Source organism: Nomascus leucogenys, chromosome 3 (assembly GCF_006542625.1).
Source record: "Nomascus leucogenys isolate Asia chromosome 3, Asia_NLE_v1, whole genome shotgun sequence".
NCBI classification, from domain to species: Eukaryota; Metazoa; Chordata; class Mammalia; order Primates; family Hylobatidae; genus Nomascus; species Nomascus leucogenys.
The window spans coordinates 41,756,366-41,779,201 of record NC_044383.1 but is presented as its reverse complement, the minus strand read 5'-3'; the positions used below and the strand labels follow the sequence as shown (position 1 = coordinate 41,779,201).

At 36.2% G+C, this 22,836-nt stretch overlaps 1 protein-coding gene across 4 annotated transcripts in view; it reads left to right on the top strand.

Annotated features, from left to right (window-relative positions):
* Window positions 1-22,836, top strand: part of TNKS2 (tankyrase 2) — a 64,704-nt gene that overhangs the window by 26,621 nt on the left and 15,247 nt on the right. For 3 of the 4 annotated variants that reach the window (XM_030809268.1, XM_030809269.1, XM_030809270.1), the window contains 13 exons: window positions 4-190; window positions 1,279-1,400; window positions 3,911-4,002; window positions 4,087-4,165; window positions 6,828-6,999; window positions 9,753-9,838; window positions 13,539-13,684; window positions 14,250-14,415; window positions 15,137-15,356; window positions 17,877-17,986; window positions 18,712-18,900; window positions 21,348-21,600; window positions 22,477-22,559. In XM_030809268.1, the coding sequence (XP_030665128.1) occupies window positions 4-190; window positions 1,279-1,400; window positions 3,911-4,002; window positions 4,087-4,165; window positions 6,828-6,999; window positions 9,753-9,838; window positions 13,539-13,684; window positions 14,250-14,415; window positions 15,137-15,356; window positions 17,877-17,986; window positions 18,712-18,900; window positions 21,348-21,600; window positions 22,477-22,559 (1,905 nt within the window). Of the gene's footprint in view, window positions 1-3; window positions 191-1,278; window positions 1,401-3,910; window positions 4,003-4,086; window positions 4,166-6,827; window positions 7,000-9,752; window positions 9,839-9,871; window positions 9,952-13,538; window positions 13,685-14,249; window positions 14,416-15,136; window positions 15,357-17,876; window positions 17,987-18,711; window positions 18,901-21,347; window positions 21,601-22,476; window positions 22,560-22,836 lie in introns of all 4 variants that reach the window. The other variant, XM_003255217.4, reaches the window with a different exon arrangement.

The following is a 22,836-nucleotide window of genomic DNA, read 5'->3' as shown; positions in this document are numbered from 1 at the left end:
CAGCATGGTGCCTGTGTAAATGCAATGGACTTGTGGCAATTCACTCCTCTTCATGAGGCAGCTTCTAAGAACAGGGTTGAAGTATGTTCTCTTCTCTTAAGTTATGGTGCAGACCCAACACTGCTCAATTGTCACAATAAAAGTGCTATAGACTTGGCTCCCACACCACAGTTAAAAGAAAGATTAGCATGTGAGTATAAAATTATGAATGTTCAGGTAGGATATTATATCAATAAACTGAACATTTTTTCTTTCCTGTTTGTTTTTAGAAATGTTTAAATAATAGAATATTTTTCTTAGCCATGGGTATCTGCTGTTGTTTAGCATATTTAATAGTTTGGAAGTTTCTACTTAAGAGGCTATGAAAAGAAAATATGTTTGTATTAATTTTTTCAAGTCAAGTTATATGCTTTTTATATGTACTGTATTAGACTTATTAGATGGTATGCCTTTGAAATGAAAGCATTTGATTTGTTTTCATCTTTGATATGACTTTTCTGTTTAATCTATGAAGCTTATGAATTTGTGAAGTTAAAGCTTCATAAGATCGCCATCTTGTAAACAGTCTCCAGATCTTAACATCTGATATTCGTTGGCACCTGGGCCAAGGTCTTTCTTTGGTTTTCTGTCTATAGCTGAAGTAGATGTAGTGAGAAATAACCATCTAGTTTGGATATGGTATTAGTGCATACAAAGAAGCAACTTATATTAGATTTGTATTATCCTGGAATAATAAAGAATGAATGGTAGTTCCATAAGTCTGATGAGTAAAAGAGAATCTTAAGGAAAACCTGTTTTATTTTTTCATCGTCATAGGTGGCTTTTGCAAATATCCAACTTGTCTAGTTCCCAGTTCCCTGATGGTATGAGCAACACTGTCTGCTACAGCTATGATGTCAGTGTAGAGATCACTATTTCTTTACTGGGAAAAATTTTGTGCTTGAAATATTCTAAAACCTCTCCAGTCTAGGAATATATTGTAGTACTCCAGATATCCCAAAGAGAATTATGAATTAGAACAGACCATGAATCTGCCGTGGGCTAAACCTGTGTATACTCTTGAGGCCATATGTCTATACAATTGCACCATAACTTTGGGGAACTGGAATACCACTGTCTGTTTTCAGGGGTTAAATTTGGAGAATATCTTTAGAGCCTCAATCTGGCTATTTTGGAAGATTATTTTGAAAATAATTTCAAGGAAAATACTAGATGTCTTTTAGATAAGCCTTTTCAATTTGATCTCGTTATAGATGTAAATGCTTTTTCTTCATCTAGATGAATTTAAAGGCCACTCGTTGCTGCAAGCTGCACGAGAAGCTGATGTTACTCGAATCAAAAAACATCTCTCTCTGGAAATGGTGAATTTCAAGCATCCTCAAACACATGAAACAGCATTGGTAATGTTTCAGATTAAGTTTTTAAAATACAGTAACCAAGAACATGCTAAACTAATCATAATATCCTACTTTTAGAACTAGCATTTTTTTGAGTCTGCAGTTTTAAAAAATTACTGCCTATACAAATATTGTAAAAATTTAAACAGTGCCAAAAAATAGACAACCTCACCCTGCAGAGGGCAATGCTATTATCAGTTCGAGAATCTTCAGAAAAAAAAAATTTATTCAGATTCTGGCATATATTATATGTAATGCTCTTATTATCATAAGTGATACATATAGGGGCTATAAAAATGAATGCTTTTTAGGGGCTATAAAAATGAATGCTTAGGTTAGAAAATTTGGAACCCAATGAAAATAATGAAAAATAAAATAAATACCACCATCCAGATGAAAACACTTGGTGTAGTCCCTTCCTTCTTCAAAATTAGATATAGAATGTGAATAAAGTATTTTAGAGGTTACTTCCCTGATAGAGGTAATAATAACTGTGGAGCTATGACAAAGTAGATGTGAGTAGAGAAGTCTAAGGAAAAACAGAAAAGAATGGGAGCTAATAGGGATACATGATAAAAGATAAGAGAGGGAATGGTAAAATCAGGGGCTACCTTAAAATTTAAAGGTAGAAAAAAACTTAAAGGTAGAAATTTAAAAGGAAGAAAGTAAATCCTGTTGTATGAGTTGCAGAATGTGCTTCGGGTAAGAGAAGATAAGTAAGTTAATGTGTGTAGAAGCAGATTTAACTGATGGTAGCCTTACTTACCTAATACCTTTTATGAGAAGTTTTCTTCCTTATGTCATAATGTAAACTATGAAATTTATGTAGAAACCTACCTATAAAGTATTTTGGACGTTTTTACTGCTTGTAAGAAACATCTAAATTTAAAAAATAGCAAAGCTATAGACTAATAAGAAATGCTAGTACGAAATTAAAACCACAACAGCATTAAAACTGTGCAAAGAAACATGGAAAGACTGACATGGAAAATTCTGGTCGTAACTACTGTTAAGCAACTCGTTTTTGTAATTAACCTTAAAACACACTAGGAGTTGTGTTGGTGAGTAGTTATGGTGCAGTAGCAGTTTCTTACAGGTTCCCAGAGATTTATAGGCCCTGCTCCATGGTGGTGCAGAGGAGTAGGGTGTAATTTGAGATGGATGTGATTAAAAAAAAAAAAAGTCTTTAAAAAACCGTGTCCGGTCTCTGTGCTCTCATGATAGATGTCCTGGGATGATTACCCTTAACCTACCAAAGGAACTATGTTCTCCAATTAGAATTGGTTTTATTTAGGGTAAAGGAACGATTTTGGTGACAGCAACATCAAAGAATGGATCTGCAGCAAAGTCATGAGGATCTGATAAGCTTTATGATTAACAACAGGTTAAAATCAAAGAACAAATTTCATGTGTACTGTATTTTTAGATGTATAGAGCAACTTAGCTGAAAAATTACCCAGAACTTTTATTCTATAGGTTTTCAGGTTTCGGTTTTAACTTAACCGAAATATATACATTGGTTTAGTCATGTATCATTCAGACATTATTGAACACCTATTGTGCAGATATTAGGCTTAGGCTTATAACTGGCAAATCTCTACTTCCTGTCTCCTTTCCTCCTGGATACATCATAGACAGAGATGCTGCAGCCTCAAACTCCAGATTATATCATTTTCCACCACTGATTTTACAAAGAGATAATGCATGCTCCTTATTCTGCCGAAGCAACTAGTTGAGAGAGATATAAATACTGCTCAGCTTATCAGCTGTATCGGTGCTATTACCAAACAGAATCCAGAGCTGATGAGTGTTCTGTTATTTCCTTTTTTTTTTTTTTTTTTTTTGAGATAGAGACTTGCTCTGTTGCCCAGGCTAGAATGCAGTGGCATGATCTTAGCTCACTGCAACCCCCTCCACCTCCCAGGTTCAAGTGATTTTCCTGTCTCAGCCTCCCAAGAAGCTGGGATTACAGGCGCGTGCCACCACGACCGGCTGATTTTTGTATTTTTAGTAGAGGAGGGTTTCACCATGTTGGCCAGGCTGGTCTTGAACTCCTGACCTCAGGTGACCCGCCTGCCTCGGCCTCCCAAAGTGCTGGGATTACAGGCGTGAGCCACTGCGCCCAGCTATATTCTGTTATTTCTTCATGTAAAGAAACTTCAACCTTTGCAAGGGTGTTTTCTTAACCTTTAAAATATTGCATAAACACAATGCTACTTCAAAACAGTTTTGAAAAGGATATTGGTCACATTAAGGTTTTCATCAACCAATGGTAGCTTTTTCAAAGATACAGGACAACTGTAAAGTTTGATTGGAATATTTAAGGTAGGATTTTCAGGTCCTGCCAGAATTTGGTAATTGTTGCAATTCAATCAAAAGTCAAGAGCAAAGTTGCGTCAAAAGTAAAACAAAAAGATTAAATAACTACTTGATTGTTCTTGATTGGAAACATGAATGTTCTTAAAACCAATTATGTATAGTCCTTGATTAATGCTGCAATTTAAATTATTTAGCATTGTGCTGCTGCATCTCCATATCCCAAAAGAAAGCAAATATGTGAACTGTTGCTAAGAAAAGGAGCAAACATCAATGAAAAGACTAAAGAGTAAGTATACATTTAATGATTAAATATTATTGAGATTTTAGTCTTTTGGAAAATATGTTCACTGTCTGGCTTTTTCTCTTTAAGATTCTTGACTCCTCTGCACGTGGCATCTGAGAAAGCTCATAATGATGTTGTTGAAGTAGTGGTGAAACATGAAGCAAAGGTATACTTCCTTTTTGGTAATCTTTGGTGATCCAATGAGTTATTTTTTATTTAGCAGGTGAAATGCCTGACTTCCTAAACTATTTACTTTCTCATAAGTATTACTTTTTTTTCCTTATAATCTATGCTTAAGAATTGTCCTGCAGGTAACCTTTTCTATATCTAATTTTTGCTAGAACATCTATGGGTTTATTCAGATACATATTATTCCTGTATGTCCTCCCTCCTCCATTCCTTTTAACCACAGCCCACAGGTCAAAGTTATTCTTAAGGACTTTTCTGACCTATCATCTTTTCTAATCCATATCTTCTAATTCTTGGTTGTCATGATAACTTCTGTTATTTACCCCAACCACCACTTTTTTTTGTTTGTTTGTTTTTTGTTTTACCCTCTTATTTCTGTAACTAAGCCAAAGGACTCGAACGGAAGGAAATATATTATTTAAATAATTTGACTAAAAACATAATAGCTCCCCATGTTGATAAGTTACTGTTCTTTAGTTGGCATTTGTGCACAAAGCATTTTATTCACCAAATATGCTTTCTTCAAGGCTAGAAATCATCTCTTACCCAGGAACTTTTAAAAGTACTACTCAGTAAAAGATATACACAGCATCTCAGATTGGAAGAGATGACAGTAGTCACCTAATTCAGCAATTTTTACAGTTTTTAGCCACAGATCCTTGCCTACTTCAAATAAAATCTTTAGTTGAAATTCAGTATACTCTGTAACAGAGAAAGAATAGATATGCTGTAGATGAAGGGAGAAGAAGAATAGACACTCTTCTCCTTAGATGGCCCTGAAGCCCTTCCATAAATGAAATTTGCAGGATAGTTTATTCTTACCTGTCCTTTCTTGAGTTTCCATTCATTCAAGGAACTATTTAGAGTTCTCCAGTTTCTTTTTGTGTTGCCTCTCTGTGTCTTAATTTCTCTTTGATTTGGGGGAATTCTTGATAATGTATAATCTTGATCTTTCCTATTGTAAATTATTGAATAAAATAAAGTTTATTTCTGCTTGACTGCTTGGCATATCTTGTCTCTCTGTTCTATAACTGTTTGTTGATTGCTGTTTTCATACTTGTGGTACATTACTTGAAGAATATCTGGATGCATATTGAATTAGAGTTGTGACACTCAATGAAACAATCTTGACTAGGGTGACCAACCATCCAGTTTTGTCCAGGGCTGGATGTTTTTTCTGGGAACACAGGACTTTCAGTGCTAAAACCAGGAAAGTCCTAGGCAAACCAGAACAAGTGGTCACCCTAATCCTAACACAAAGTGGTATCCAAATAGTTTTTTTTTAAGTGGATATTTTTCACATTTTGGCGAGTTAGGGTATGTGAATAAATAGTTTGATTGTCCTGAGCATTTTAAATCAATTTTTCAGGCCCTGTAAGCATGGAGACTAGCTATTCATATTCTAGTTTTAGGTTCATTGAGGTCTTGATTATATTCACATTCACATGTTATCTGATTCCGTGAATATGAATTGGTCAATGTCTCAAAACACACTAGTGTCCACAGGATTTATTACTGAGGAACTTAATTTCATAGCTATGTTGAAGAATTATTTCCATAGCAGGGAGGTAGGGATAAGGTTGGTGGAGTCTTACAGGTGATTCTTTGTATTGTGAAAAATTTCAAAGGTACAACCAAGTAGAAAGAATTTTGCAGAAAATACCTGCCTACCACTTAGATTCTATTACTAACATTTTACTATAGTGTTGTATTACATATCTTTCCATTTTTTCCTCCATCCACCAATATATCTTATTTTTTCATACATTTCAAAGTAATCTGCAGACTATTCCTCCTAAATACTTTCACATGCACATCAACTAGAGTTTAATCTTTGTTTACAGGTTTTCTTTAGGTGTAAAATTTGCAGTGAAATGCAGAGATTTTAAATGGATATTTGCTGAATTTTGACTAGTACATACAGCTGTGTAACCAAAACTGTAGAGATATAGAACATTATCTCATGGCAGAAGTAATGCACAGTCCCAGGCAATCTCCACTTTTGACAGATAACCATTTTATTTTTTCTGACATAAGAGTGCGTTCTAGGCCTTGACATACATGGAATCATATAAAATGTACGCTTTTGTGTAAGGCTTTTCTCACATTGTATAATGTTTTGGAGATTCGTCTATGTATCAGTAGTTCATTTTTATTGCTGAGTATTCCACTGTGTGACTATTCCATAGTATGTGTATCTATATATTTTACGTAATAAGGGAGAAGATTAAGCCAATAGAAATAAGCATTTTAATGCTAATTTATCTTTGGTTTTGTTACTATTGTCTATCTTGGGGTTAAGCTTTACATTTCTACACTTTAGAGATCCGTAAAAATACATGAGTTCGACTTTCTTAGGCAATGTCTAGCTCTAAATATCTGTGAATGCTTTAATGATAAACACAACTACTATTGAGCATCTCACATTTAACCCAAAATTGAGTCTTCCTTCTGATGATAGCCTTCATGACTTGGTAAATTTATTCTCTAGATTTGGGCAAAAATACTTGCTTTGGCATTGGATAATAGGCCTCATAAAAGAATTGAGACTAAAAGTAGTAAAAAGTGTTAAATACCTGATTGTATGGTTTTAAATTTTGCATTGGAAGGCTAATTTCCATTTTTTCTGCATTGTTAAGGTTAATGCTCTGGATAATCTTGGTCAGACTTCCCTACACAGAGCTGCTTATTGTGGTCATCTACAAACCTGCCGCCTACTCTTGAGCTATGGGTGTGATCCTAACATTATATCCCTTCAGGGCTTTACTGCTTTACAGATGGGAAATGAAAATGTACAGCAACTCCTCCAAGGTATTATATGCTTCCATGAAATTAATTTTTTTAATTAACCTTTAAAAATTTTTCACATATCAGGTGTTATAGGTAGGAGTTGGTAATAAGAAAAATTGAGAATTTTTGGTTATTTCTTCTTAGGTTATTATACTTTTAATCAGCTGAATATCCTCAGTCCCCAAATGTCATTAAGTGATAATTATGATTTTTGTTCCAGTAGCATTTTCTGCCCAGTTTCTTAAGCCATTCTTAGATGGCTTTCAAGTTTTTATCGAGAAAGTTTTAAGAGTAAGATAAAATGATGGCTATTTATTTTTAAAGAAAGGAATTTTTAGATCCTACATATTCAAGGCAGGTAGAATTTGTATAAGGTAGCCAACTATTTGGCTTATTGAAACATTTAACAACTGAATACACTCATATTCATTACATCTTAAAAGATTTAGATCAAGTATCTACACACTTGGCATAGATGAAACATTTCAGCCCAGATATCTGGTCCCATAAATTTTAAAGTATTTTTGTCTACATCTCTACTTTTATTAGAAATTTAATGCAGTAGCTTTGACATCTGAAAGCTCAGATGAGAAAAATGTAATAGATTAAGCTTTTCTGTCTTTAACAGTAAATACTTGATGATCTTTATGCCTTTATTCTGGGAACCACGTTTTAAGAAACACTGCTTGAACAGATGAAAGCAGATTGGTACAACCTCCTGGAATCTGCCAAAACTGTGAACTTACAAGACTGTTTTCAAGATCCCCATTACTTCCCCCATACATCACACATTCATTTTGTTGTCAGTTTTTGGGGTAATAACACTGGTCCTATTCAGTTGGCTAGTGATAGAATGTAAAGTCTTGTCAGTTTTATACTAAGTACCATTACATACAGCTTTTTACTTGCCTTTGCAACTAGTTTCTTACAATAAATTACTGAAGTGGAATTTCCAGGTCAAAGGGTAGCATATAATTGTCAAATTATCTTCTATTAATAGAAAGCTGGTATTTAGCATTTTACAGCCAGAATATATGAAAGCACCTGTTTTCTATCAGCACTAGATATTACAATTCTTAATATTTTCCTTTAGTGAATATGCATGTGTGAATTACAGAAGTAATAGATTTTAATGCTAACTATAAAAGTCTCATCAGTGTAGCTCTCCATTTCCTCTCTGCCTACTAGCAGATGGAAAAAAATGATATTTTAATTTGCATTTCTGATTATGAGTAAGTTTGAACATAATTTTAATGTGTTTATTGCCCATTTCTCTTTTTTTCTTTTTTTCTTTTTTTTTTTTCCAGACGGGGTCTCGCACTGTCGCCCGGGCTGGAGTGCAATGGTGCAATCTCAGCTCACTGCAACCTCTGCCTCCTGGGTTCACATGGTTCTCCTGCCTCAGCCTCCCAAGTAGCTGGGATTACAGGTGCACACACCGCACCCAGCTAATTTTTTGTATTTTTAGTAGAGACGGATTTTCACTATGTTGGCCAGACTGGTCTCGAACTCCTGACCTTGTGATCCCCCTGCCTCGGCCTCCCAAAGTGCTAGGATTACAGGCATGAGCCACCATGCCCGGCCTTTCTTTTTTTTTTTTTTTTTTTTTTTTTTAATTTTTCTTTTATTTATTTATTTTTGAGGTGGAGTCTCACTCTGTCACCCAGGCTGGAGTGCAGTGCTGCGATCTTGGCTCACTGCAACATCTGCCTCCCAGGTTCAAGTGATTCTCATGCCTCACCCTCCTGAGTAGCTGAGATTACAGGCGTGCACCTAACTTTTGTATTTTTAGTAGTTACAGGGTTTTACCATGTTGCCCAGTCTGGTCTCCAACTCCTGACCTCAAGTAATCTGTCTGCCTTGGCCTCCCAAAGTGCTGGGATTACAGGCATGAGCCACCACGCCCAGCCAACCATGTCTCTTTTGTGTATGTGTGAATTTCTTGTTCATGTCTTTAGCTCGTTTGTTCAAGCGTTTCAAAGTACTCCTTTCATAAGAACACCATATATATATATAACATATATATATGTATAATTTTTTTTTTTGAGACGGAGTTTCACTCTTGTTGCCCAGACTAGGGTGCAATGGCGTTATCTTGGCTCATGTAGCCTCAAATATATTCTCTTTAAAGATGCATGTTACAGTTTGGTTTTTTCCTATTTTATTCGTGTTTAATGCTGTTATTACCTGACATATTTTTCCAAATACCAATTTTCTTTTTTCGATGCTGCTTTTGATGTACTGCTCCAAGAAGCTTTTTTATTCCATGTTATGAAAATATTCCCGTTTTCTTATAGTGTTTTTAAGGTTTTTCATACTTACGTCTTTAATCCATCTGGAGTTTATTTTGTTCTAAGGTGCAAGGTAGATGTTTTCCTTTTCTGACAGTTTAAATGAGCTATAAACATAGAATTTCAGACCTGGAAATGATGTTACATTTCTACTAGTCTACCTTATGTCTTCAGAACTAAAAAAATCTGAGGCCCAGGAAGTTCCAGTGACTTGCTCCAGTTCAGATAGCTAATTAATGACAGAACCACACAGTTAGATTTCTGTTTGCTCTCTTAATTTAATACTTTTGCACCATTCCAATGGCTTGCTTATAGAGCAGGCCATCTTTAGTCATCTCCTTTATGTTCCTTTATATTGCTTACGTCACATTTTGTAATCATTATACACATTTACATATTTTGCTTATATGTGTTGTATTTCAAAGAGTTTTAAGAGAATCTTATTTTTCCCTCCCTAACCCTCACCCCCTTACTACCATGGAGATTTCGTACATAATCTACCAAATTGTAAAAGAACTTTTTCTGATGAGATGCCTTCCGTAAAGCTTGGTTCCATCTTCCAAATAGAGGTTAGTCACTCTTTCTCTCTCTCTCTTTTTTAGAGGGTATCTCATTAGGTAATTCAGAGGCAGACAGACAATTGCTGGAAGCTGCAAAGGCTGGAGATGTCGAAACTGTAAAAGTAAGATACAATGTTATGTTTCTGTTAACTTTGGGTTTTTATTTTGACATTGTTATTTAATCTGTACTGTTACAATGAAGAGCCTGGTTTCTTTGTATGTGCCTTGCCTTAAAAGGTCAATAATACAATCTTAATTGTTCTCTACAAATGAGTAGCCTTAAGTAATGAAAGAAAAAGACTTCACTTTCCCATGCATCCCAGTGAATATTACATTCACAAATATAAATAAATTCAGGTAATACCAAATGGGTTTTGCTTGAAGAACCTATTCATTTGTCCCTTTAACAGAATAAAGTTTATCAAATTATTTTATATTACTATTTACATATGACACATAAGAAAGGGGAAAAAGCAGTGTATCACTTCTGTCTATAGATTTCTTCTGATTTCTTCATTTCTTTGCCCCCTCTACCTCTAGGGATCCAGGGCTTAGTATAGTAATAAATACAATGTTGCCACTTCTCTTTCCCAGGGCTTGCAACTTCATCTCTTACCCGTTTCTCCGACAAGAGTCTTCCCCAGAGTAACCCTTCTTACTGTTTTGACTCTTACTGTAGAAATATGTATGTAAAATTGGGTGCAGTGGCTCACGCCTGTCTGTAATCCCAGCACTTTGTGAGGCTGAGGGGGGTGGATCACCTGAGGTTAGGAGTTTGAGACCAGCCTGGCCAGCATGGCAAAAACCCGTCTCTACTAAAGACATAAAAATTAGCCGGGCATAGTGGCATGCACCTGTAATCCCAGGTACTTGGGAGGCTGAGACAGTATAGACATCTCAGATAACTTCAGATTTGTTTTTTAAATTCATTTCTCACAGAAAAATGCAACTATCATGCAGTTTTATTATTTGACATGTTTTTATTTTGATCTTCATTATTCTCATTCCCTTAAGTAGGAGGCTAATAGGATATTGAAAGGAGGATTTTGTTTCTATTACTACTGACTTGTGGAAATACAAATCACTTGAGTTAAAAGGTTGTGAACTGATTTTTTCTTTTCAGGAGACATAAAAATTAAGTTGAAAGCAATTAGCTGATTTTTTTTTTTTTTTTTTTTTTGGTGTTTGTGGGCAGGGAGAGATACAGAATTGTAAATGCTCATTCTCTTACATATATTAAAGAACATAAAACTATATTTAGTAAACATATTAAAGACTAAACTTTGTTTTTGTAAAGATAGAGGGAGTCCAGAGGAGGGAATAGATAAAGAGGAGATGAAGTTGGAGGGCAGGAAGTGGACTTAGAGAACACAATAATACCATTGGATTCAGGAAAACCTGTGCTAGGCATCAGGCTTTCTTCCCTCCCCTCTGCTTTTAAAATCACTTGATGGACATTTATCTCCATCAGCCATTCTTCTTATCTACCTCCAGACAGATGGCTCTGTACGAATCACTGGGACAAGAACATCTGCGTATTACCTAATGAACACTTAACTATTGTGCTCAGTTGTGTTTGTTTACTGATAATCCACCAGGCTGGATACTTTATTCGACACATGCTATTAGAAAACCTGTCTCAGAGTGGGCAAAATGAAACTGACAGGTAAAGAGTAGAATGGCCTGTGATAACTACCAAACCAAGCAGCACCTGGTACACATGTTAAAAATAGTCATTTCTAGGGACCTGACTTGAGACCCACTGAAATACCATCTCTTGAATGGGGCCCTGAATCTGTATATCTAGCCAGCTCTTATTTGGGAAGCACAGAAGAGCTTTTAACCAGGACAATGATTAAACCCCTTGAGGTAAACCCACTGATAGCAGGCTCCTTTATTTTATTGAGCTTAGGTTATCCCCACTTTGGGAGTAGGATAGTAAAAAGGGGGAAAGAGTTTTTACTAACATGGATATATTCTTTTTGTTTGTTTGTTTGAGATGGAGTTTTCACTCTTGTTGCCCAGGCTGGAGTGCAATTGTATGATCTCGGCTCATAGCAACCTCCACCTCCCGGGTTCAAGCGATTCTCTTGCCTCAGCCTCCCGAGTAGCTGGCATTACAGGCACCCGCCACCACGCCCAGATAATTTTTTGTATTTTTAGTAGAGACGGTTTCACCATGTTGGCCAGGCTGGTCTCGAACTCCTGACCTCAGGTGATCCACCCGCCTGGCCTCCCAAAGTGCTGGGATTACAGGCATGAGCCACCGTCCCCGGCCTAAGATGGATATATTCTTTTGACTCTTTAAGCACTCTGATTTATTATCTATGTTGCTTTTCTTCCCCAGACTTTCATACTTTTCATAACTACACTTCCTCATCTGAACCAAAGAACACAGAAAATTAACTGTTTTCTTAATTCTCCTCAGGACTGTATAAACCATCAGCATTTTTTTTTCTTTTTTCTTTTTTGGAGATGGAGTCTGGGTTGGTCACCCACGCTGGAGTGCAGTGGCACGATCTCAGCTCACTGCAACCTCCGCCTCCCAGGTTCAAGCGATTCTCCTGCTTCACCCTCCCAAGTAGTAGAGACAGGGTTTTTCCATGTTGGCCAGACTGATTTCGAACTCCTGACCTCGAGCGATCTGCCCGCCTCAGCCTCCCAAAGTACTGTGATTACAGGCGTGAGCCACCACATTCAGCCTAACCATCAGCACTCTATTAGTTATTTCATTCCATATAGAGTGGTATGGTTACTGAACCACCAGCATCAGCATCACCCAAGAACTTGTTAGAAGTGGAGATTTTTAGGCTCCACACCAGTTACACTGAAAATTTGAGGGTTGGACCCAATGCACATTAAAGTTTGAGAACCACTGCTCTAAAGGAGTACTTTTCAAACTTTAATGTGTTTATATATTACCTAGGGATCTTGTTAAAGGGCAAATTCTGACTCAGTAGATAGAGATCTGAGATTCTGAATTCTTAATAAGCTCCTTGGTAATGCTGGTACTACCGTAATCTCATGTACATCTATGTATATTTGCCACAAAATGCAAGTTACACTTGCTGATGATTGGCACTTACTTTACCTGTGTGTGTGTGTGTGTATATATATATATATATATATATACACACACACACACAGTAGCGGTAATGATAACATTTACCCTTGAGCTTTAGAAAAAGTAGAATATAAAGGCATACGTGAGGCCAGGCATGGTGGCTCACACTTGTAATCCTAGCATTTGGAAGGCCAAGGTGGGAGGATGCCTTGAGGCCAGGAGTTCGAGACCAGCCTGGCCAACATGGTGAAACCCCATCTCACTAAAAATATAAAAATTAGCCAGGTGTGCTGGCATGTGCCTGTAGTCCCTGCTACTCGGGAGGCTGAGGCAGGAGAATTGCTTGAACCCAGGAAACAGAGGTTGCAGTGAACTGAGATTGCGCCACTGCACCCCAGCCTGGGCAAGAGAGTGAGACTCTGTCTCAAAAAAATAATAAGACACACAAAAAAGACATAGATGAGAGGACCGGAGGGATTCCCAGTAAATGACAAGATGAAATAAGAATACTAAATAGATTCTGAGAATACTGATTTAATGAGACAAGAAAATAAGTCAGACACTGAAAATTCCTACTAAATGACTTGAAACAAGAAATAAGAATATGTAGATGTAGTATCATGTATGTTGTGTTTTGTCCTTCAGAAACTGTGTACTGTTCAGAGTGTCAACTGCAGAGACATTGAAGGGCGTCAGTCTACACCACTTCATTTTGCAGCTGGGTATAACAGAGTGTCCGTGGTGGAATATCTGCTACAGCATGGAGCTGATGTGCATGCTAAAGATAAAGGGTAAATGCCAACGATTGTTATGGACTCTCTTCCTTACTTTTACTTGACCTTTTTAGAAAAACCTGGAAGTATTTTTCAAGGAAGCCTGTTTCCTAACACTGGCCTAAATATTAAATAGAGCTTCTTAATTTCAATTAAGATTTTATATGGTTAGCATTCATATAAAGACTTTACTGGCAAAATGCCTGGGAATTTTATAATGGCCAAGGAGATTACAACATTAGTGTGATACTGACTTTTAATGTAGTAAATTTTTCAGTTTTCATGGAGGGTTTTTGAATTCTTCCAGTTTGTCTTGAAGTTATTTTTTATTAAAAATATACAATTCTAGATGTTGCATATACGGATGAATGTTATAGTCTCTGCATTTAAAACATTTTTTAAATGTTCTCCCCTGACTCACCAAAAAAGAACTTACTTCTGCCTTAAATAGATTTAGGTTCTACAAAGTATAATCAGTATAATTCCTTACGTAGTTCAAGAATTATCTTTCATCAGTTATATGTAATTATTTAAATTAAAACATGTTCTTCTGTGACATTATTGTTCATTTATTACTTTTCAGAGGCCTTGTACCTTTGCATAATGCATGTTCTTATGGACATTATGAAGTTGCAGAACTTCTTGTTAAACATGGAGCAGTAGTTAATGTAGCTGATTTATGGAAATTTACACCTTTACATGAAGCAGCAGCAAAAGGAAAATATGAAATTTGCAAACTTCTGCTCCAGGTATATTTAAATACTTAACTGTAAACAGTATGAATTACATAGAATATGTTTATGGTTTTCTAAATAATTCTAGTACAAACTTAAACTAGTAAGCGATGGGAAGCAATGTTACCTAATTCTGTACCTAGATTTTAGAATAAATATCATAAACATTATTTTATATTTTAATCCACAAGTATGTTTACTAGCACCTAGAGTTATTTTTGTCTAGAGCCAACTATCATGTGATAGTTCTCTTATTATTTTTAGTTTTTCTCTTTAGTACTTTAACCTAAAAATATTTGATGAATTATTTACTTACAAGCCAGATTTATTTAGCGTTGATAAAATGGATGATACTGGTTCAGTACAGATACCAGTAGATATTTTACAGTAACAAGAATACAGAGATTTGTACTTTATTTAAATGTTCATGAAAAGTAAAAATAGTATAACATGAAAGTTAATTTTTAATGAAATATGACTTTATTTTGAATGTAGTTTAAAATTTTGACTACATTAATACATTAGAAAAATCCAGTAATATTTAACTGCCTCTGTATTCTTTTTTATATTAATTCTGTGTGTAAAGTAAACATTAGTAACAGTGATGTTAACCTTTAAGGTAGAGTCTCAATATAAATTTAGTTTTTCTTTGGTATAGTTACATTGACTATTTTCTCATTGACCAACGGCACATTTAAGCCATTTCCCCCATTTTTTCTGTTTTTCACATGCCTAGCATGGTGCAGACCCTACAAAAAAAAACAGGGATGGAAATACTCCTTTGGATCTTGTTAAAGATGGAGATACAGATATTCAAGATCTGCTTAGAGGAGATGCAGCTTTGCTAGATGCTGCTAAGAAGGGTTGTTTAGCCAGAGTGAAGAAGTTGTCTTCTCCTGATAATGTAAATTGCCGTGATACCCAAGGCAGACACTCAACACCTTTACATTTAGCAGGTAAGTGAATGAAGTTTCACAGATTTAGGCTGGTAATATCTGAGATTCATTTTACCCAGGTAAAATATTTTATGTAACTAAACTTTAAAAATTCAAATCAGGCCAAGCACGGTGGCTCACCCTTGTAATCCCAACACTTTATGAGGCCAAGGCAGGAGGATTGCTTGAGCCCAGGAGTTTGAGAGCAGCCTGGGCAACATGGCAAAACCGCACCTCTATAAAAAATTACAAAAATTAGCCAGGAGTGGTGGTGTGCACCTGTAGTCCCAGCTATTCAGGAGGCTGAGGTGGGAAGATTGAGCCCAGGAGGTCACGGATGCAATGAGCCTTGGTTGTGCCACTGTACTCCAGCCTGGGCAACCGAGTGAGACCCTGTCTCAAAAAATAAAAAATAAAATAAAAATTCAAATCAAGTTATCTTCTAATGCCACCATTATACTCTTTAGTATATTTGTACAGGACAACTGTACTTGAAGCTATTAGCTGAGTTCGAGTTCACTTTATTACTAGGATGTTACATTCAGTAAGAACAATTGAAGTAGGCTCTGCCAGTCCCCATGTACTTTGGGAATCATTATTCCAGGTCATCATTTTATTGGTATCACCTTTGGTAAACAAGTTTTGAAAAATATGCCTACTTGAGCCAGCCTTCTTTATAGGAAGCTAAAGCTTTCTATTCTTCCTGATGATAGCTGCTAAGCACAAGCAGGAAAAAAAAAAATCTCTCTCAGAAGTTACATAAGCCTCTCACCAAAGTTATTTGTTGTTTTGGTTTGTGAGAGTTCTCATAACAAAATACCAAAGACCGGGTGGCTTAAACAACAGAAATTTGTTTTCTCACAGTTCTGGAGGCTAGGAGTCCAAGTTCAAGGTGTTGGCAGAGTTGGTTTCTTCTGAAACCACCTCTTGGCTTGCAGCTGTCTACCTTCTCAGTGTGTCCTCCCATGGAACATGGTGTCTCTTTCTATATATGTCCTAGTCTCTACTTTTAAGGAAACCAGTCAGATTAGATTAGAGCCCACCCTAATGGGCTCATTTTAACTTTTTTAGCTCTTTAAAGGCTCTGTCTCTAAATAGAGTCATATTCTAAGGTACTGGGGTTAGGGCTTCAACATAAGAATTTTGCAGGGTACAATTCATTTCGTAACATTTGTTTTAAGTTTTCACTCATAAAACTGGCACAGTGTACCTTTGTTTTCAGTGCAAATATACAATATATTGTGGTTTCAGTACAGCTTTCTCAGCTGCATTACAGATGTTAGGAAATCATTAAAATCACTGAGCTATAGCTAATACCTCAGTGGAGTGCCATCATAGGCACAGTAGACTCATACAAGTTTGTCTAAATATACATGATTTAAACATGGCATAAAGAGCAAAAAATAATGCAAAATTTCTGCCATTTTGTGTAATGTGGGAGATGGAAACCTATTATGTTCATTTCAATCTTGTATTATAACTTGGTGTTATACATGATTTTTACCTTTAAATTCTCACTTCATGTAAGTTGAGACCTCACTATCCAAAGAAACCAATACTCTATGTGTCTTTCAAGTATTTTGGAAGCCACAAATGCTAACATGGTAAGAAAAGCTTTACTTCCACTGGCTATCAGGAGTTTCTAGTCCGTGCAAGACAAAATATGACTTGACCTCTGATTGGAAGTTGTGCTGTGCATATTTATGTTAGCTTTTAAAACTTTATTGTAGCTTATCTAGAACACTTAACATTACTGTGTCCAAGTTGTCTTTGTAAGTCACAAACAATTTGTATGCACAAAATATTTCTGTCCACTTCTGCAGTGTTAAATACCATACCTTGAGACCTAGAAAGACTTTCAGATTAATGTAGTATTTTATGGCAGTTTTATAATTGTATTCTTCTTTACGTGATCTTTTTAAATTCTTTTGCTTTAAATCCTTTAGCAAAAGGATAAAAACTATAATAGAAATGAGTTTTATTTCATGGCTTTAACAGCACCTAAGTTCCTCTACTAGACTTGCAGAGATGTGTACCTCTGAGTTCTCTCTAGCTAAAAAGCATGCTCTTGTGGCCTTCTGGGGAAGAGGACTCTGAGACCCACTCTGGTTTGACTTGTATGTGATTGCAGACCTTTGACTTGCAGCCTCTGAGACCCATGTACCTGAGTTCAAGAAGTGGTATGTAACACCCATGAAGGCAGAGACTTTGGTAGGAAGGTTTTCATAGGAAAGATACAAGCAAATTGGTCAATATAATTTTGGGAATCTACAAAGCTAATCGATAACACAAAAAGCTTCCAACTTAAGGCAAGGGGGAAATGTTTTCCAGAAGGTAAATTGTTAATAGAGTCCAATGAGCTATTTCAGATTTATACAAAATCTTTTCTATGTTTTCAGTAATGTCAATGCCTTATAAATACATATATATATATGTATGTATACATATAGTGACTTTTTTATATTAACAAGTGGAAGTATTATGACATAGGACTAAAAAAGAAAAAACAAGTAAAGTAATTGTACTTCTTTTCTAAATTAGCTGGTTATAATAATTTAGAAGTTGCAGAGTATTTGTTACAACACGGAGCTGATGTGAATGCCCAAGACAAAGGAGGACTTATTCCTTTACATAATGCAGCATCTTACGGGGTAAGTTCTTCCATGTTACCTTTAAAAATTTGTGGAATTTTAAAGTGAAAGTCAGTATTGCAGCTCAAATGGAATGTAGTTTGATGTTCTCATTTTGCAGAGAAGTAAGTGGGAGAGCTAAAGAAGTTAAATAACTTCCAAATTTCGGTTCTGAATCTGTTCTAAGCTTGCTGTGTGATATGCGGCGTATTGTTGTTTGTTTTGTTATCTGCCTTAACACCTGTCTCTTATTTTCAGTGAGATGATGGTGATTGTGTTTATTTGTTGGTACCCAGAAAATCCACTGGGGCACCAACAGGATAGATGGAATCTGTACAGATTCAGATGCATTGTTGCTGACTTATCATAGTCCTGAATGTTAAATTCAAAATTGACCATCTTCAATGGTATAGTTTGAATAATTGAGGAAGATTGCTGCTTTATAAATTGACATTTAGTAGTTATAACATTTGAATAAATTAGAAATTATTGAAGTCATATTAGTCTAGTTTCCTGCTAAATAGAATTCTTAACTCTTTTCTAGATAGTTTCTCAAGTTATTGAAATGTCCACTGTAATTTTTAATCAGCTACCCATAAGTTGTGATGTTGGGGAGAAAGAGTTTTTCTTTTCATTTCCAGAGTAAGTTTGAAAATCTGGAAGTAGGTACATAACTAGTTTCTTCTTAAGAAAGTAAAGTGTGACAAAATAATATTTCAGACTGTAATGGGTATTTTCTTTTACAGCATGTAGATGTAGCAGCTCTACTAATAAAGTATAATGCATGTGTCAATGCCACGGACAAATGGGCTTTCACACCTTTGCACGAAGCAGCCCAAAAGGGACGAACACAGCTTTGTGCTTTGTTGCTAGCCCATGGAGCTGACCCGACTCTTAAAAACCAGGAAGGACAAACACCTTTAGATTTAGTTTCAGTAAGTGATGGGCTTTTTGAAAAATCTCAGTGTTTTTCTGACTTTTTAAAATTCACTTGATGTTATTATAAAATGTCTTTATAGTCAATATGAATGGCAAAATTTGGGTTTTAGCCCGATTTTAATGTAAGAGTTCTTTAGTATTAAAATAGAATTATAAAGTAATATAATTATTCTTCTGTAGAATAGAATTATCAATCAGTTATTATTACTGAGTATTTTGGAAATAGGAAAAAGAAGTACATGATATAACTGCTTACGTTAGTTAGGAAACCAAACAGACCCAGGCCCTCAGAGAATGCTGTTACTTACAGTGCATACAGCGCAAGATGGTACAGACCATGGTTCTTAGACACGACCCCAACTGGGAACATTGCCCCCAAGGTGCAGCTACAAAGCCTGCTGCCAGTAGAGATTCCTTTTCCTCCCACACTGCCTCATCCCAGAGTTCTTGTTGCTCACCCTACCTTAATTGTTCATGAAACAAGCCTATTATCCACTTTCCTGTGGAGGTCCTGTTTTCCTTCCCCTCTCTCCAGAGCATGGAGCAGGTTTAGGAGCTTCCACGGAACCTTCCACCTCTGCTTTGGGCACTGAAGCAGATGCCTCTCTTGCCTCTACCACTGAGGACATTGACTAGAGCAGTGGAAAGAAAGGAGGAAGGAATTCTTTTTGAGATGAGAAGGAAGGGGAATCTTTTCTGCAGACTGCTTTCTACTGAGAGAGATTCCATTGTTCCACATTACAATAAGAAACTGAGGTAGTTCAGCTGCATTGGGGCTTAAGTAGATTTTTCTCAGCCAGCTAACAACCCAGCCATATTTACACATTATCTCTTCAGGGAAATACCTTTCTAGTTCCAAGTTACCTTAAAAGTGAACATTTGGAATTCATTCCACCCATATGTTAGTCGACCAGATACAATTAAGTTACAATGAAGCAAAATGCTGTAGAGAACATACAGGGGCTTTAGAGTCAGACAGACCGGGCCTAGAATTCCAGCTGCACCATTTAAGTTGTACAATCTTATGAACTGCCTAACCTCTAAACCTTAGTTACCTCATCTATAGATAGAGGTAAAATATATCTGGTTAGTATGAGAATTAAATGGGGTAATTTACTTAAAGTCTTTGGCATGGTATCAGGTACATAAAAAGCACTCAATAAATGGTACTATTATTATAAACAAATGTCATTTACAAACTGTGAGTGCAATGGGAACGCATAGACTGGGGGAAGAGAAAGGTGATGACTGGAATAGGCAGAACAAATGACTATGAAACAAGTACTGATTTACTCCTTGCTGGATATTAGTTGAACGTTATGAAAGAATAGTACATATTACTAATTAAACAAATTAATGTACCAATAAATGTGAGGACTTTTTTCCATTCTAGCAGATTTTTTTTATTTTTATTTATTATTATTTTTTTGAGACGGAAATCTCACTCTGTCACCCAGACTATAGTGCAGTGGCTCAATCTGGGCTCACTGCAACCTCTGCCTCTCAGGTTCAAATGATTCTCCTGCCTCAGCCTCCCCAGTTGCTGGGATTACAGGCATGCGCCACCACACCCGGCTAATAATTTTTGTGTTTTTAGTAGAAATGGGGTTTCACCATGTTGGCCAGGCTGGCCTCAAACTCCTGACCACAAGTGATCCACCCACCTCGGCCTCCCAAAGTGCTGGGATTACAGGCATAAGCCACTGCACCTGGCCCCATTCTAGCAGATTTGATTAAAATGATTATCTTTTCTACCCGCCTCCTCTCCAAAAAACTTTCAATTTTAGGGAACAAATACATTGCTGAATATTTTCCAGGAAATACAAACAATTCTGTTTGCTAAAGTTCTGTGTAGGTTGAATTACTTCTTTCAGAGTAACTACAATAGGACTGAAATCTCTTACCTTTTAAAATTGATATTTCTGTAATTCGTTGTGCTTCTCAGTCACAATATCAGAATTAGGGTTTTGTTCATGCTTTGCCATATTTAAATTGTATTTTGATAATATGTGTTTTGGAAGAGATATTCTCAGTTATGTCTTATATTTTAATAACAGTTTAGCTGGATACAGGTTGAATATCCCTTATCGGAAATGCTTAGAACCAGATGTGTTTTCGGCTTTTGGATTTTTTTTCAGATTTTGAAATATTATACTCAAGCATTATACTTACTGTTGAGCATCCCCGATCCCAAAATCTGAAATCCAAAATGCTCCAATAAACATTTCCTTTGAGCTTCACGTCAACATTTAAAAATTTTCAGATTTGGGATGTTTGACCTGTATTAACCTGTTTGCTTCACTTTTTAGAATGAATAATCTTCCATTGTGATAATCCTGGCACAAATTGCTGGGATTTCTCATATTTTTAAATGTATTTTATTAGGTATAATAGCATTTTAAAACTTGCTTATGGCAGATATTGTCTCTGACACGTACCCTAGGCGGATGATGTCAGCGCTCTTCTGACAGCAGCCATGCCCCCATCTGCTCTGCCCTCTTGTTACAAGCCTCAAGTGCTCAATGGTGTGAGAAGCCCAGGAGCCACTGCAGATGCTCTCTCTTCAGGTCCATCTAGCCCATCAAGCCTTTCTGCAGCCAGCAGTCTTGACAACTTATCTGGGAGTTTTTCAGAACTGTCTTCAGTAGTTAGTTCAAGTGGAACAGAGGGTGCTTCCAGTTTGGAGAAAAAGGAGGGTGAGACGTTCTACAAAAATAACTTTCTAACTGGTATTGTAGCACCATATTTGCCATTTGGGATGCTAAAAAGTCATTTTTAACCTTAAATACAATGTATTAGTATCAAATTAGTTAACATAGCCTTAAAAAGGTTTAACCTTGTATTGCTTTCTTCCTTCTAAGTTGACAGTCGAAGAGTCTTGTGCTACTAACCTACTATTTATTTATTTATTTTTGAAATGGAGTTTTGCTTTTGTCACCCAGACTGGAGTGCAGTGGCGTGATCTCGGCTCACTGCAACCTCTGCCTCAAGGGTTCAAGCAATGCTCCTGCCTCAGCCTCCCGAGTAGCTGAAATTGCAGGCACCCACCACCACGCCCAGCTAATTTTTGTAGTTTTAGTAGAGAGGGGATTTCACCATTTTGGCCAGACTGGTCTTGAACTCCTGACCTCAGGTGATCCACCCGCCTCGGCCTCCCAAAATGCTGGGATTATAGGCATGAGCCACCGCCCCCAGCCCTTAATCTACTCTTTAGATGTAAACCTTTTCTGTTAAAATTCATCTCACCTTATGCAACAATGTAGAGCTTGTTTTCATAAACTTTTTTGTGAAGTAGCTTATATCCTGAAAGATAGGAAAACTGGTTTTAAAAATATAGATGCAATTAAAAACAAAGTTTAAAATAAAAATGAGAGTACTGAGACTGCCCCATTGATTAACTTTTTTCTAATGTTGAAATTTTATAGCTTTCTCTTGTTCGGTATTATATCTTAAGTGGCTATTAATATTATTTTCTTCATATGTAGTAACATTACAAGACTTTATTGTTATAGTGATGAAATACATTATTCTGATGTGAAATTCCATTTGTTTTGGATTTTTTTATTTCCTAGTTCCAGGAGTAGATTTTAGCATAATTCAATTCGTGAGGAATCTTGGACTTGAGCACCTAATGGATATATTTGAGAGAGAACAGGTGAGTAGATAAATCATATTGTTTGGATTAGTGTTTTATGGAAACTCAAGGAAAATTTGGAACATACTTGAAATGAGCTGAACCATGTAAGCTATTGGGGAAGAATGTTTTTTTAAGAAATGACATCAGTCAGCCTTCTAATTTGGCTCGACCTTGAAACTTCCATTTAGTTTATTAGCACACAATTGACTCGAGTAGTAATGGTAAAGTAGCTTTCTTGAATGGCAAGTTTAGTTTATTCAGTTCTTGAAGTAAATTATCCTTAAGCACTGTCTAT